The 12,958-nt window shown below is 50.9% G+C and overlaps 1 protein-coding gene across 4 annotated transcripts in view; it reads right to left on the bottom strand.

Moving 5' to 3' along the window:
• The window catches only part of RASGEF1C (RasGEF domain family member 1C), a 105,928-nt gene that overhangs the window by 20,394 nt on the left and 72,576 nt on the right, over positions 1 to 12,958 (bottom strand). For all 4 annotated transcript variants that reach the window (XM_042250845.2, XM_042250846.2, XM_060416108.1 and 1 more), the window contains 2 exons: positions 7,779 to 7,979; positions 6,821 to 6,895 (listed from right to left, as the gene is read on the bottom strand). In XM_042250845.2, coding sequence (XP_042106779.1) covers positions 6,821 to 6,895; positions 7,779 to 7,979 — 276 coding nt within the window. The remainder of the gene's footprint in view (positions 1 to 6,820; positions 6,896 to 7,778; positions 7,980 to 12,958) is intronic.

The following is a 12,958-nucleotide window of genomic DNA, read 5'->3' as shown; positions in this document are numbered from 1 at the left end:
GACTGCACCCTACCAGGCTCCTCCATCCACGGGATTTTCCAGGCAAGAGGACTGGAGTGGGGTGCCATTGCCTTCTCCGAAAATTAACTAGTACACATTTTAAATACTCACACAAACTCTTAAAAATCCTTAAGAAAAAAGACAAATCAGTAATAGAAGACTGAAGAAAAATTAGGGATGGGCATTTCATAGAAGAGAAAACAAGAAGGTCCAAAACACATGAAAAGATGCTCCATTTAACAGTTTGACAAAAATTTAAGTTTGACAACTTCAAGTGTCAGTGAGGCCGTGGAGCAAGAATAACTCCCTGGTGGCAGTGTAAACGGATACAGCCTCACTTGGCATCGCCTGTGACTGACACAGGGCAGGCAGTGATTCCGTTCACAGGTATATCCTAGAGCGACACCTCAAAGTGTTGTCTCTGGGCTCCTGGGGGCCTCCAGGACCCTTTCAGGGGGTCCACAAGGGCGAACCTGTCTTCATATTCATAAAATATTCCTGCCTTTTCACTGTCTTAACATTTGCACTCATACAAAATAGAACGATGGGTAAAATTTCTGCTGCCTTAGCCTGAACTGAGACAGAAGCCCCAGATGATACCATTGCGTTCTTCACTACTGCATACTCACAGTAAAAGGGAAAAAGTGAGTGTGACTTAAGGATGTTCTTGAAAACATAAACTTCAGTTTTATTAAATCTCAGCCCTGAGTATCTGTCTCTTTCATATTCTGTGTGACAGAAGGGGAGTGCCGTCATCCTTTGGCACCCTTAGGTGAATGGTTCCATCACCCCTCTTGGATACCAAAGTGTAAGGATGCTCAAGCTCCTTATGTAAAATGCATAGTATTTGCATAAACTCATGCACATTCTCCTGTAGACTTTAAATCACCTCTAGTTTACTTATAATACCCAATACAATCTAGAAACTATGTAAATAGTGGCCTGGTACACAGCAAATTCAAGTTTTGTTTTTTTAGAACTTTCTTGAGTTTCACTGTTTTCCAACATTGCTAATCTGAGAGTGGTGGGGTCTGCGGTTGCAGAACCTGCAGCTGTGCAGGGAGCACTGTAAACACGGGCACTTCTGCTGTGCACACAGGTCTCATGGTGCTCTTGTGGAAGTGCACTAGTGCCCCTGACGTGAGCTGAACTTTACCCACGAACACCACTTTACCTGAAAAAAGACTGACCCATATGGTTACGCACATTTCAGTATTTGGCTGATGCTTCCTTTAAATCAATTAAAATGATCCTGTAACTATAAGGAAAACAATTGATAGTATTTGTTGCCAAGGATAAAATTCAAGTTTTCAGGAGAGAATTGGGAACCTAAAAAACACATATCTGCCTCTGGAGCCTGACAACTTCCCAATACTTAAGAACTGTTTTGGATGATGTTAGTAGTGAATATATACAATGAATATTATTTAAAAATATCATCTAATGAAATATGTCAACATTCAGAAGATCTGCTTGATTAGGTGAACCCATATTTTCCAAATGGCCAATATATGTCAAAATTGTACATAGGTAAAAAGATCCATTCAAGATGCGCGGTTTAGATGCTCAGCCACATCCAACTCTTTGCGACTCTAAGGCTCCTCTTGTCCATGGGATTTTCCAGGCAAGAATACTGAAGTGGGTTGCCATTTCAAGATGGACCAATGACTTTAATGTGATGGAGTTCAAATTCCAAACTACAATTGATCATAAAAAATTATCCCTTGTTGAGTTTTAGTGTAGCATCAAAGAAGAATATTCACAGTTATTTGAAAAGGCCGTAATATACTCCCTCTTTTTCCAACTACATATTTGTGTGAGGAAGTTGGATTTTCAATCAAGATAATGTTACGTCAAGAGATTGAATGCAAATTAAGAGAATTCAGCTGTCTTCTATTGCCAGTCATTAGAGAGATGGTTTTCAAATAGCTATGAAAAGAAGTGAAAGGCAAAGCAGATAAGGAAAGATACCCATTTGAATGCACAGTTCCAAAGAACAACAAGGAGAGATAAGAAAGCCTTCCTCATATCAATGAAAAGAAATAGAGGAAAACAATAGAATGGGAAAGACTAGAGATCTCTTCAAGAAAATCAGAGATACCAAGGGAACATTTCATGTAAAGATGGGCACAATAAAGGACAGAAATGATATGGACCTAACAGAAGCAGAAGATATAAAGAAGAGGTGGCAAGAATACATAGAAGAACTGTACAAAAAAGATCTTCATGACACAGATAATCATGATGCTGTGATCACTCACCTAGAGTCAGATATCCTGGAATGCAGTCAAGTGGGGCTTACGAAGCATCACTACGAACAAAGCTAGTGGAGGTGATGGAATTCCAGTTGAGCTATTTCAAAACCTAAAAGATGATGCTGTGAAAGTGCTGCACTCAATATGCCAGCAAATTTAGAAAACTCAGCAGTGGCCACAGGACTGGAAAAGGTCAGTTTTCATTCTAATCCCAAAGAAAAGAAATGCCAAAGAATATTCAAACTACCGCACGCTTGCACTTATCTCACATGGAGCAAAGTAATGCTCAAAATTCTCCAAGCCAGGCGTCAATAGTACGTGAACTGTGAACTTCCAGATGTTCTAGCTGGCTTTAGAAAAGGCAGAGGAACCAGAGATCAAATTGCCAACATCCGCTGGATCATCAAAAAAGCAAGAGAGTTCTAGAAAAACATCTACTTCTGCTTTATTGACTATGCCTTTGACTGTGTGGATCACAACAAACTGGAAAATTCTTAAAGAGATGGGAATACCAGACCACCTGACCTGCCTCCTGAGAAATCTGTATGCAGGTCAGGAAGCAACAGTTAGAACTGGACATGGAACAACAGACTGGTTCCAAATAGGGAAACGAGTACGTCAAGGCTGTATATTGTCACCCTGCTTATTTAACTTACATGCAGAGTACATCATGAGAAACACTGGGCTGGATGAAGCACAAGATGGAATCAAGATTGCCTGGAGAAATGTCAATAACCTCAGATATGCAGATGACACCACCCTTATGGCAGAAAGTGAAGAACTAAAGAGCCGCCTCTTGATGAAAATGAAAGAGAAGAGTGAAAAAGTTGGCTTACAACTCAAAATTTGTAAAACTAAGATCATGGCATCTGGTCCCATCACCTCATGGCAAAGAGATGGGGAAATAATGGAAACTGTGTCAGACTTTATCTTTTTGAGCTCCAAAATCACTGCAGATGGTGACTACAGCCATGAAATTAAAAGATGCTTGCTCCTTGGAAGAAAAGTTATGACCAACCTAGACAACATATTAAAAAGCAGAGACATTACTTTGCCAACAAAGGTCCATCTAGTCAAAGCTATGGTTTTTCCAGTGGTCATATATGGATGTGAGAGTTGGACTATAAAGAAAGCTGAGCTCAGAAGAATTGATGCTTTTGAACTGTAGTGTTGGAGAAGACTCTTGAGAGTCCTTTGGACTACAAGGAGATCCAACCAGTCCATCCTAAAGGAAATCAGTCCTGAATATTCATTGGAAGGACTAATGCTAAAGCTGAAACTCCAATACTTTGGCCACCTGATGCAGAGAACTGACTTATCTGAAAAGACCCTGATGCTGGGAAAGATTGAGGGCAGGAGGAAAGGGGGGACGACAGAGGGTGAGATGGTTGGATGGTATCACCAACTCAATGGACAGGAGTTTGAGTAAACTCAGGGAGTTGGTGATGGACAGGGAGGCCTGGTGCGCTGCAGTCCATGGGGTCACAAAGAGTTTGACATGACTGAATGACTGAACTGAACTGAGAGAAATTTTTAAAAATACCATAAAACAATATCACTCTTCTCATTAATTTTTTTGAAAATAGAGTTATTTTCATAAAATATGTAACTTATTAACATATAATAGATTATTATGATTTTGAATAAATATTTTTTAAAGTTATTGTCCTTACTGGCTAATATAATAAATGTTGTTCAGCTGCTAAGTCGTGTCCAACTCTTTGCGATGCCATGGGCTGTTATACATCAGGCCCCTCTCTCGGGATTTCCCAGGCAAGAATACTGGAGTGGGCTGCCATTTCCTTCTCCAAGGGATCTTCTTGACCCAGGAATCAAACCCATGTCTCCTGTATTGACAGGCAGATTTTTTACCTCTGAGCCACAGGGAAGCCCATTATAATAAATACAGGTAGCTGTTATGACCAGAGAAGGCAGTGGCACCCCACTCCAGTACTCTTGCCTGGAAAATCCCATGGACAGAGGAACCTGGAAGGCTGCAGTCCATGGGGTTGCTAAGAGTCGGACACAACTGAGCAACTTCACTTTCACTTTTCACTTTCATGCACTGGAGAAGGAAATGGCAACCCACTCCAGTGTTCTTGCCTGGAGAATCCCAGGGTTTGGGGAGCCTGGTGGGCTGCCATCTATGGGGTCGCACAGAGTCGGACAAGACTGAAGCGACTTAGCAGCAGCAGCAGCAGCTGTTATGACAATAAGCTGCCTACATATGAACATGCAGGTTTTGAACTTTCAAAGATGTGAACATGCGTTCTGTCAACATCAGACAGGAGTGAAGTGGCAGCTTGCCCTCCATCTCCTATCGCTGCTGATCCTTCAGTTCTACCGTCTCCCCCCTCCTCTCCCTTCTGCAGTCAGTAACCCTTCTTTCCTAGTCACGTGACGCCAGCCCCTGTGTGCCCCCTGTTGTACTGTACGGTGACTTTCAAAGCACTGTACTGCAAGATTTAAAATGTTTTCTCTATTTTTGTGGCTTTTTAAAATGTATTCTTTGTGTGAAAAGTATTACAAACCTATTACAGCACAGTACTGTATAGCCAATTGTGTTAGCTGGCTATGTAGGCTAACTTTGCTGGATTTATGAATAAACTGGACTTACGAACGTGCTCTCAAAATGGAAGTCATTCATATGTAGGGAACTTTCTGTAATTAATCTACATAAGCAAAAGTTCTTTGGGGTCCTCCATAATTTTTAAGACTGAAAGCTGTCCTGGGACTAAACCACTTGAGAACTGATGCTCTAGAAAAAAATGTACCCACATACATAGACAATGTATACGAATGTTCATAGCAGCAATATCTATAGTAGCTGAAAGGCTAGAACACAGAAGTATTCATTTACAGTAGACCGGGTAAACGATCATGATGTTTTTCACAATTAAAAATAATACTTGGAAATGGCCCAAACCCCAAACAAAGCAAAACAGAAAAACAGCCCCCTAAGAGCAGCAAAGTCTCCTCTGCACCCCTGCTCCCACGGCCATGATGAACTCCTCAGAGTGCCAGTGTTCCTGGAGATGGTCCACACGTACGTACAAGCAGACGTGTGTTATGCGTCCCCCTCTGTTACACAGGTGGCCACACGCTCTTTGCCACTGCTCTTCACTCGGTCATCTCTCAACAATGGGTCTTTGGCAAATATTCCACTTTTGCTGCGTCCTGTGCGTAGTCACTCAGTTGTGTCCGACTCTGTGACCCCATGGACTGTAGCCCGCCAGGCTCCTCTGTCCAGGGGGATTGTCCAGGCCAGAATCCTGGAGTGGGTTGCCATGCCCTCCTCCAGGGGATCTTCCCAACCCAGGGATCGAGCCCAGGTCTCCTTCATCACAGGCAGATTCTTTACCATCTCAGCCACCAGGGAGGCCCAAGAAAGTGTTAGCCATGTCCAACTCTTCGCAACCCCATGGACTATAGCCTGCCAGGCTCCTCTGTCCATGTAATTGTTTAGGCAAGAATACTGGAGTGGGTTGCTATTCCCATCTCCAGGGGATCTTCCCAGCACAGGGACTGAACCCAGGTCTCCTGCAGTGCCGGCAGATTCTTTACCAGCTGAGCCACCAGCGGTGCCATGCAAATGTCCCTTGTTCCATTCTTACAGGTGCTCTTATTCTAACAGCTGCATGGCCTTCTGTGTATGGATGCATTGCGACACTAATCGAGTCCCTGTGGATGGTACGGTAGTTTGCTTCCAGTCTTTGGTCATAAAACACAGAAAAATATCCCAGATGTCTTTGTGCGTACATCTTTGTGTGTACACGTGTTTGTGTATACCTGTAGGATATATTGCTATGTGTGAAAAGTTGGGGTCCAGAGTGTACATTTAAAGTGCTGATTCTATTGCCACGCTGCTCTCCAAAGTGGCTGTGCCAATTTCAGCCCTGCCAGCTGTCTGGGAGACTGTCCCTTTCCCTGCACACGCAGTGTTTAATCTCTGCTTATCCTGGAGGGGAAATGCAATTGCACATTGAGTTTGCACCTCTTTTATTAGGTGCCAGGGAAGAAGACAAAACATTTCCAGTTCTGCTTCAGATTTAACTCCTTGATAAACACCAATAGACTGATGGATGAGCTCTCAGAAAGAGCGGCAGGCTCTGAAATTCGGTGTGTAATCCGCCTTCAGAGGGAAGAGTGTGTGCCCCGAACTTCTTGGACAGCATGCATCGGCCTGCCTTCCCCAAGTGGCCACTAGAGGGCATCGGCGCCCACCACAACACACCGGGAGGGCACATGGGGTCTTGTAGTGGCCTGGGTGTGAACCTCCCCGCTCTGACCCACCCGGGGCTTAGGATCATGGAGGGCCCTCGACCCTTGCTGGGTGGCTGACCCCGGCAGGCTTGTCTGGCCCTCCGAGGCTTCCCTGGGACTCAGGGCTGCTGGGATGTGCCCACCTCAGGCTAGGGCGTGGGTGGAATGGGCACGTCCCCGCCAAGCCCATCTGCTCTGTTCCGGGCCCCTCTGGAGCTGGCTGAGCTGGTGCTCTGGGAATCCCACGGAGGGACTCGTGGGTAGGGGTCCCTGCCTGGACAGTCCGTCCACGGGCCTTCTACCTTTGTGCTGGCCAGAGGGTCCTTGTTCACAAAAGCCTGGACAAACTCCTCAGGTCCAATGTGCCGCAGCTGTTCCTGCACCAGAGAGAGAGGAGTCAGCAAAAGGAGAAAGGGGTGTCCACTGGGCGCCCAGCATGGGCCCACCGCCCTTCTCACGGGGGCTCCACAGCCCTGTTCCGGGTTGTCACAGAGCTCAGCACCATCCTGAAGATGTCAGCCCCTCCCTTCCTCTGCCCAGGGGCTGCTGCTTTTCACAGGGGCAGGGTCAGCGTCTCCACAGGGAGTACCTGTGGAGTGAGATACCTAGGAAACCAGGCTCAAAACTGGGTCATCCATGACCTGGGTGGGCCCGGGGGCCAAGAGCATGGGGTCTGGGTCAGAAAAGAATCCTGGCTCTGTCCCTCCTGCTGCTTGACTTGTGGCAAATCGCTTACACTAAACCTCTGGGCTTTAGCTCCCTCATTTGTGAAAAGAGAATAACAACACTACCTGGCCAGGTGGTGGGAAGGTGTAATGAGACAGTGAGTGTACGTCTTGACCATAAAGGCTGTTTGCGCCTCTCTGGAAAGCTGGGGTGGGTGCAGTGGCTGTGTGAGTCCTGGATGGGGAAAACTGAGACCTGGGTGGGGAAGGTGCTAGCTGCGGGGCTGATTACACATCTGGTGGTGTCAGAGCCAGGATCTGAACCTCGTTCCTCTGTCTGAGGCCTGGACTCGGGCCAGAGGTCAAAGTCAGGCAAGGCCGGTACCTGCAGCCCTTCTGTTCCTCTCCCCAGGCATGGGGAGAGGCTGCTCCAGAGTCAGGGCCCTCTGCAGACGCCAGGGTGGCCCTGAACGGATGGGCTCAGACCCCAGGTTAGGCTGAGATGAGGTGCGGGACAAGATGGGGGAGGGGTGGCTGGCTACGCTCAGCACTCCAGGCTCTGGGTCCGGGTGGAGGGTGGCCCAGGCGTGCTCACCAGCTCCACGTGTGTCAGCTGCTGAGCCAGCACGTAGGGGTCACTGCAGATGCCAAGGAGCTCCCTGTGGATGGAGGCTGGAGGCTTGGTCCTGTAGGAGACGGGCTTGTCGGTGCCCAGCAGGCTTTCCGGTCCCTGGCCCAGAGCTGCCAGCTTCTGGTGCAGAGCCTGCAGGAGCTGATGCATCCTCTTTCTGTACGCCTGGAGTGGGGTAGAGATGGTGCTCAGGGCGGGAAACCTGCCTTTACATAGCAATGTCTAAGACAGAAAGGCTTCCCAGGTGACATGGATGGGCTACTCCTAGGTGTACCCACCTGTCTCAGGACCCAACTCAGGACAGGTTGGTTGGGGCTCACAGGCAAGGCTGGCTGGGGCAAAGGCTGCAGGATCGCCAGTGGAAGCCTAGTACAGCACACCTCGGGGAGGATGACTGGGGTGCAAAGCTGCCCGAGTCGTCTAGGTGGGGTGGGCACTGCCAGGGAGTGGAGGAAGGGAGGCGTGGGACGGGCCCTTCCCTGGATGCTAGCCTTTTGCTTGGCTTTACTAGGTGTCCCTGCCTGTCTCCCAGGCCTAGCTTAGAGAGGCCCTCCTTGCCCAGCCTTGCTGTCCATCCCCTGCCCTGGGCACTCTTCTCCAGCTCACCCTACGTGACTTCCTTGTGGGACCACTGCAGGAGATGACTGAGGTTGTTTACTGCCCTGCAGTGATAGCTTGGAGAGTAGAGAATCTGAGGTGACCTGTGTTACAGCTCTGGGCATGCAGTGGACACTCGATAACCATTTACTGTAGCAACAGGGCCCCTTGCCATGCAGCTCAGATGCCCTGGGCTTGGTGCAGGGACCACCCTCCCACCCCTCAGCGAAACCAATTATTGCCCCTCAGAGACCCCTATTTCCAAGGAAGGCACATCAGACCAGCTGGGTTTATGAAGCAAGATGTCTTCACCTTCCCAAAGGGCTGTCGATAACCCACAGAACAGGGCCCCCAGCCTGTCAGCAAATGGCTCCCCTAGAGGTGGATTCAACCCCCTCGAGCCGGAAGCTGGCCTGGGAGCAGCAGTGGGCATCCAGGGTCTGGACTCCTGGCAGCAAAAAGGTGTCAGGCAGGCAGGTGGGGTTTCCAGTGGGGCCTGGTCCCAGAGGCCTCAGGAGAAGGTGGTGACTAGTTAGCACCGCCAGGTAATTTCCAATAGGAAAAATGCATATTCTTCATACACAAGATCCCAGAGGCATTTTGCAGGTGGGCAACAGGGTGCAGGGCTTGCCTGGGGACCTCAGTAGTTCCTTAAGCCTCTGACGGGGCTCGGTGGAGCACTGAGGGCCACCCCTGTTGGTGCCGAATGCTCTGGCGATGGAGATGGTGTCCCCACACTTTATGAACGTGCTTCTCTGCGGAGTGGCCAGGACAGCTTTGGTAGAACCCTCAGGACACAGGGAGCCTACTCCTGAACCCAAACCCTAACACTGACCCTGACTCCCAGAGTCGTGAGGGAGAGACCGAGAAGGCAGCCAGTGTGTGGGTGAGCTGAGGTCTGACTTCCCTTTGTTGCTGGTGGGAGGAACACCGCCCCCGCAGCTTGAAAGTGAAAGTTGCTCAGTTGTGTCCAACTCTGTGACCCCATGGACTATACAGACCACGGGATTCTCCAGGCCGGAACACTGGAGTGGGTACTCATTCCCTCCTCCAGGGGATCTTCCCAACTGAGGGATCGAAGCCAGGTCTCCCACACTGCAGGCGGATTCTTTACCAGCTGAGCCACAAGGGAAGCCCAAGAATACTGGAGAGGGTGGCCTATCCCTTCTTCAGCGGATCTCCCCAGCCCAGGAACTGCACCAGGGTCTCCTGCATTGCAGGCGGACTCTTTACCAGCTGAGCTGTCAGGGCTGTATCGCAGAGTATGCTTAGCACACATGCCTCCCAGGTTTTCGTCTGAGTGCCAGGAAGACAGCGAGGGAGGTCCCGCCAGAGTCAGCCCCAGCGACACACATCAGTCAGCAGTGAGCCCCTGCACCTCCATCCGCCCCTCGTGTCTCTCTGCTGCTCAGTCTGGAGGCGCCTACACTGGCTGTCGAGCTCCCGCATCTCCCACTCGGCCGTCCACCACCCCACCTGACTCCACCGTCATCACCAGGCTGACTCTCGCTGTCACCGAGGACCTCCTGGCATGAGAGCCAGGGTCTCGTTTCTCAGGCGGCGGCGGCCTCAGCTCCCCAGCTCTGCTGCCTTGGGCTGTCTGCGGGCTTGCTGGTCTGCCCTGTGGTTGCACGCCGGGTTCCTCCTGCCTCATCTCCTCCTCTCTTGATCATGCTCTGTGCTTCACTCCTGGGTTTTCTGGCTCACCTCCAGCGTCGTTTAGTGTGGGCAGTGTGTGGACAGTGCTCTCCTCTGATCTCCAGCGCCAGGTGGGCAAGGCCACCCGGACCAGACGCATGCCATCAGAAGCCACGCTGCCCCCGCAGGGCTGCCCCACGTGCTGCCTGTCTCAGGCTCCCGGCTCGGGGCCATCCTCAAGCCACCTTCTCCCCCAGGCCGCTCTAGACCATCAGCAGCCCTCTTGATTTTGCTTGCCTCCATTTCCGTGTCTTCCACCACAGTGTGTGTGGCGTAGGCCGTGGTTGTTTCCCTGCAAGAGCAGCCACCTCAGTGGGCCCCGTGCATTCCCGCCAGCCTCTGTCTACTCCACCCTGCTGCAAGAGCGTTCTGTTCCAAACACACACCTCACCACCGCACCCTCCTTCCCTAAACTACCGCAAAGGCAAAAGCCCGGCGTGGCTCAGGGGTCCTGAGGTCAGCTCTGGCCGCGCTTAGTGGCCTCTACGTAGCCCTCGCTCCTCTTCTCCGTGCTCCAGACACAGACCACCTGCCCGCCCCTCTGACCCGCGGTCTCTCCTGCCCCGCAGGCAAGGCAGGACCTGTAGCCTTCTTCCTCCGAGCTCCGTCCCCTTCCTTCACAGTCCTTGCCCAAGCCTCTCACTGGAGTACCAGCTCCATGAAGGCCACGCTGGGTCTCTCTTTGCTGGTACCCGGAATGAACAGGAGGGGCCCACACACATTAGTGGACTGGATAAACCTGGCCTCCACCTGCTTGTCGTCAGTCAGCCTCTCCAAGGCAGACTGCAGAGCCTACCGGACTCAAGCATGAAGTGCGTCTGTGGCTACAGTTTGATAGAGCCGCACACTGTGGGGCCCTACGTGGGAAACCTTAAAAAAGGGGGGCTAGCTTTTAGCGGTTGGAAGCCAAGATGGCGTCTGGCGGAAGCGATAGGGGCGTGGCCTACGTTAAAGTCTTTGATTGGCTCTCTTGACTTCCGTCCACGTGGACAGTGCGTGATTACCGTAGACTCCTGTTAAGCTCATGACGCCTTGACCTTATATGCATTTTATAATTTGACCTTTAACGTGACTGGTGTAACTATGGCATATTATAACTTGACCTTTAATGTGATTGGTGCAACTATGGCATATTATAATTTGACCTTTAACGTGATTGGTGCAACTATGGGAGGTCCCTCGCAGAACCCTCTTGCTTGCCTATATAACCCAAGAGTTTGTGGCAATAAAGCGGAAGTGCTCAGACGGAACGCCTGTCGTGTCTGGTTGTCTCTCGCTCCCAGAGGGGCCAGGTTGGCGGACAGCAGGCTCACCTCTCCTCGGGACCCCTCTGCTTTGCTGAGGGAAGTTCCACTGCCTCTCTTTTTCTGCGGCGTGCCCCCCGCAGTGCACTGCCCCTATTTATAAAACTGCAAATGATGTAGCAGGACTTGTTTCTATAGAACCCATATCCACTCCAAATCGCCACTGACCGTGTGCTAATTCATTTAAAAGTGTTCTAGTGCTGTTAACCTCAAGCTGATCTGTTGGGTTGTTGTTTTTTTTTTTGGTGAATCTGAATGTGGGGAGAGTATTTGACCTTCTCTTTGACCTTGTCTCGTTTGCTCAGTGATCTCTCCACCTTGTGGATGCAGGCTGTGTGATCTTGGTGAATGCAGGCAGGCCCAGGGACCTACCCCCGAGAAAGCCCAGGTGTTCCTGTCGCTGTCGTGGCCTGCCTCTGGAGCATGGGGCCGCCCTGCCGGCTCAGCTCCCCCACTGGCGGAGGACAGGGGCCGGACTGTTTTCTCTGTCCTTCTCAGTTCTCACAGTGCTGCCCGCTGCGTGCAGAGCCGGCTATCAGCGTGGAGGTCGCCGTCACAGGACGGCCTGGGTGAGGGGCAGCGCTCTCCAGGTACTTCCAAGTTCTCCTGGACCCAGTGTTTTGTGATTAGGGTCGGTTTCCATCCAGTCAAGTAAAGACCCTTATTTTCTAAAGTTCCTGAAAGCTCCCTCCTGAGCGAGCCCGTGGCCGATGTCCAGCAGCACAGGCAGGAGCTCTGCACCCATCGCCAGCTTGCTAAGTCCCTGGCCGCCACCCGTGGCCCTGGGGAGCCGGCAGACAGCCGTGTGAGTTGGAGAGCAAGGCTGGTGGCCGAGAGGGCTGCCTGTCCAGTCTCCTGAGGGGCCCAGTGCGTGTGGCCAGGGGACTGCTGTTCCTGCCCTGTCTCTCTCAGCAGGTATCTGACCCTCTAGGCCTCCCTGGGGGCCCCCCGTCTCTTTCAGCTTCGGCATCACCAGAAGGTGAAACTGCTGGGTTTCTTGAAGTGAAATGGCTGGGCCAACCTCTGGGGGGTGGGGGGCACGGGAGCCACCGTCTAAGGCAGGGTCTCCTGCCCAGCAGAGGGGGACCCGAAGATGGAGCAGCTCAGACTCCACAGGCACGGACAGGGCCTCCGCAGAGCCCCTCCAGCCCCTTGTCCCCGGCTACTGAGAGGTGGTGGGGAGCACAGGGAGGACGTGAGGCTTCCAGGAGATGGCAGGGCATCAGGTAGGAAAAGAAAGGCGTCACCTTGCACAGCCACTTTGACGCGGAAGCCCGGCTCCCCACTCACCTGTCCTACCTCCTTCACATTCCTGAACAGCGCTGTTTTCCTCACTGTCCTGTGAGGGAGGGATTATCATCTTCCCTCTTACAGAAAATAATTTCGGGCCCAGAGAGGTTAGGCAACCCCAAGACACACACGTTCTGGAAACACTGGTTTTGTGCGCAACACTTCGTATCGTTTGATCCTATCATCTCTGGGTAAGAAATCTTTTACGAGAGGGTTCCGAAATGGTTTTGGAGCAAAATATATAATGTCTATGAT

Source organism: Ovis aries, chromosome 5, assembly GCF_016772045.2.
Source record: "Ovis aries strain OAR_USU_Benz2616 breed Rambouillet chromosome 5, ARS-UI_Ramb_v3.0, whole genome shotgun sequence".
Taxonomy (NCBI): Eukaryota; Metazoa; Chordata; class Mammalia; order Artiodactyla; family Bovidae; genus Ovis; species Ovis aries.
This window is presented reverse-complemented; position numbering and strand designations above follow the sequence as displayed.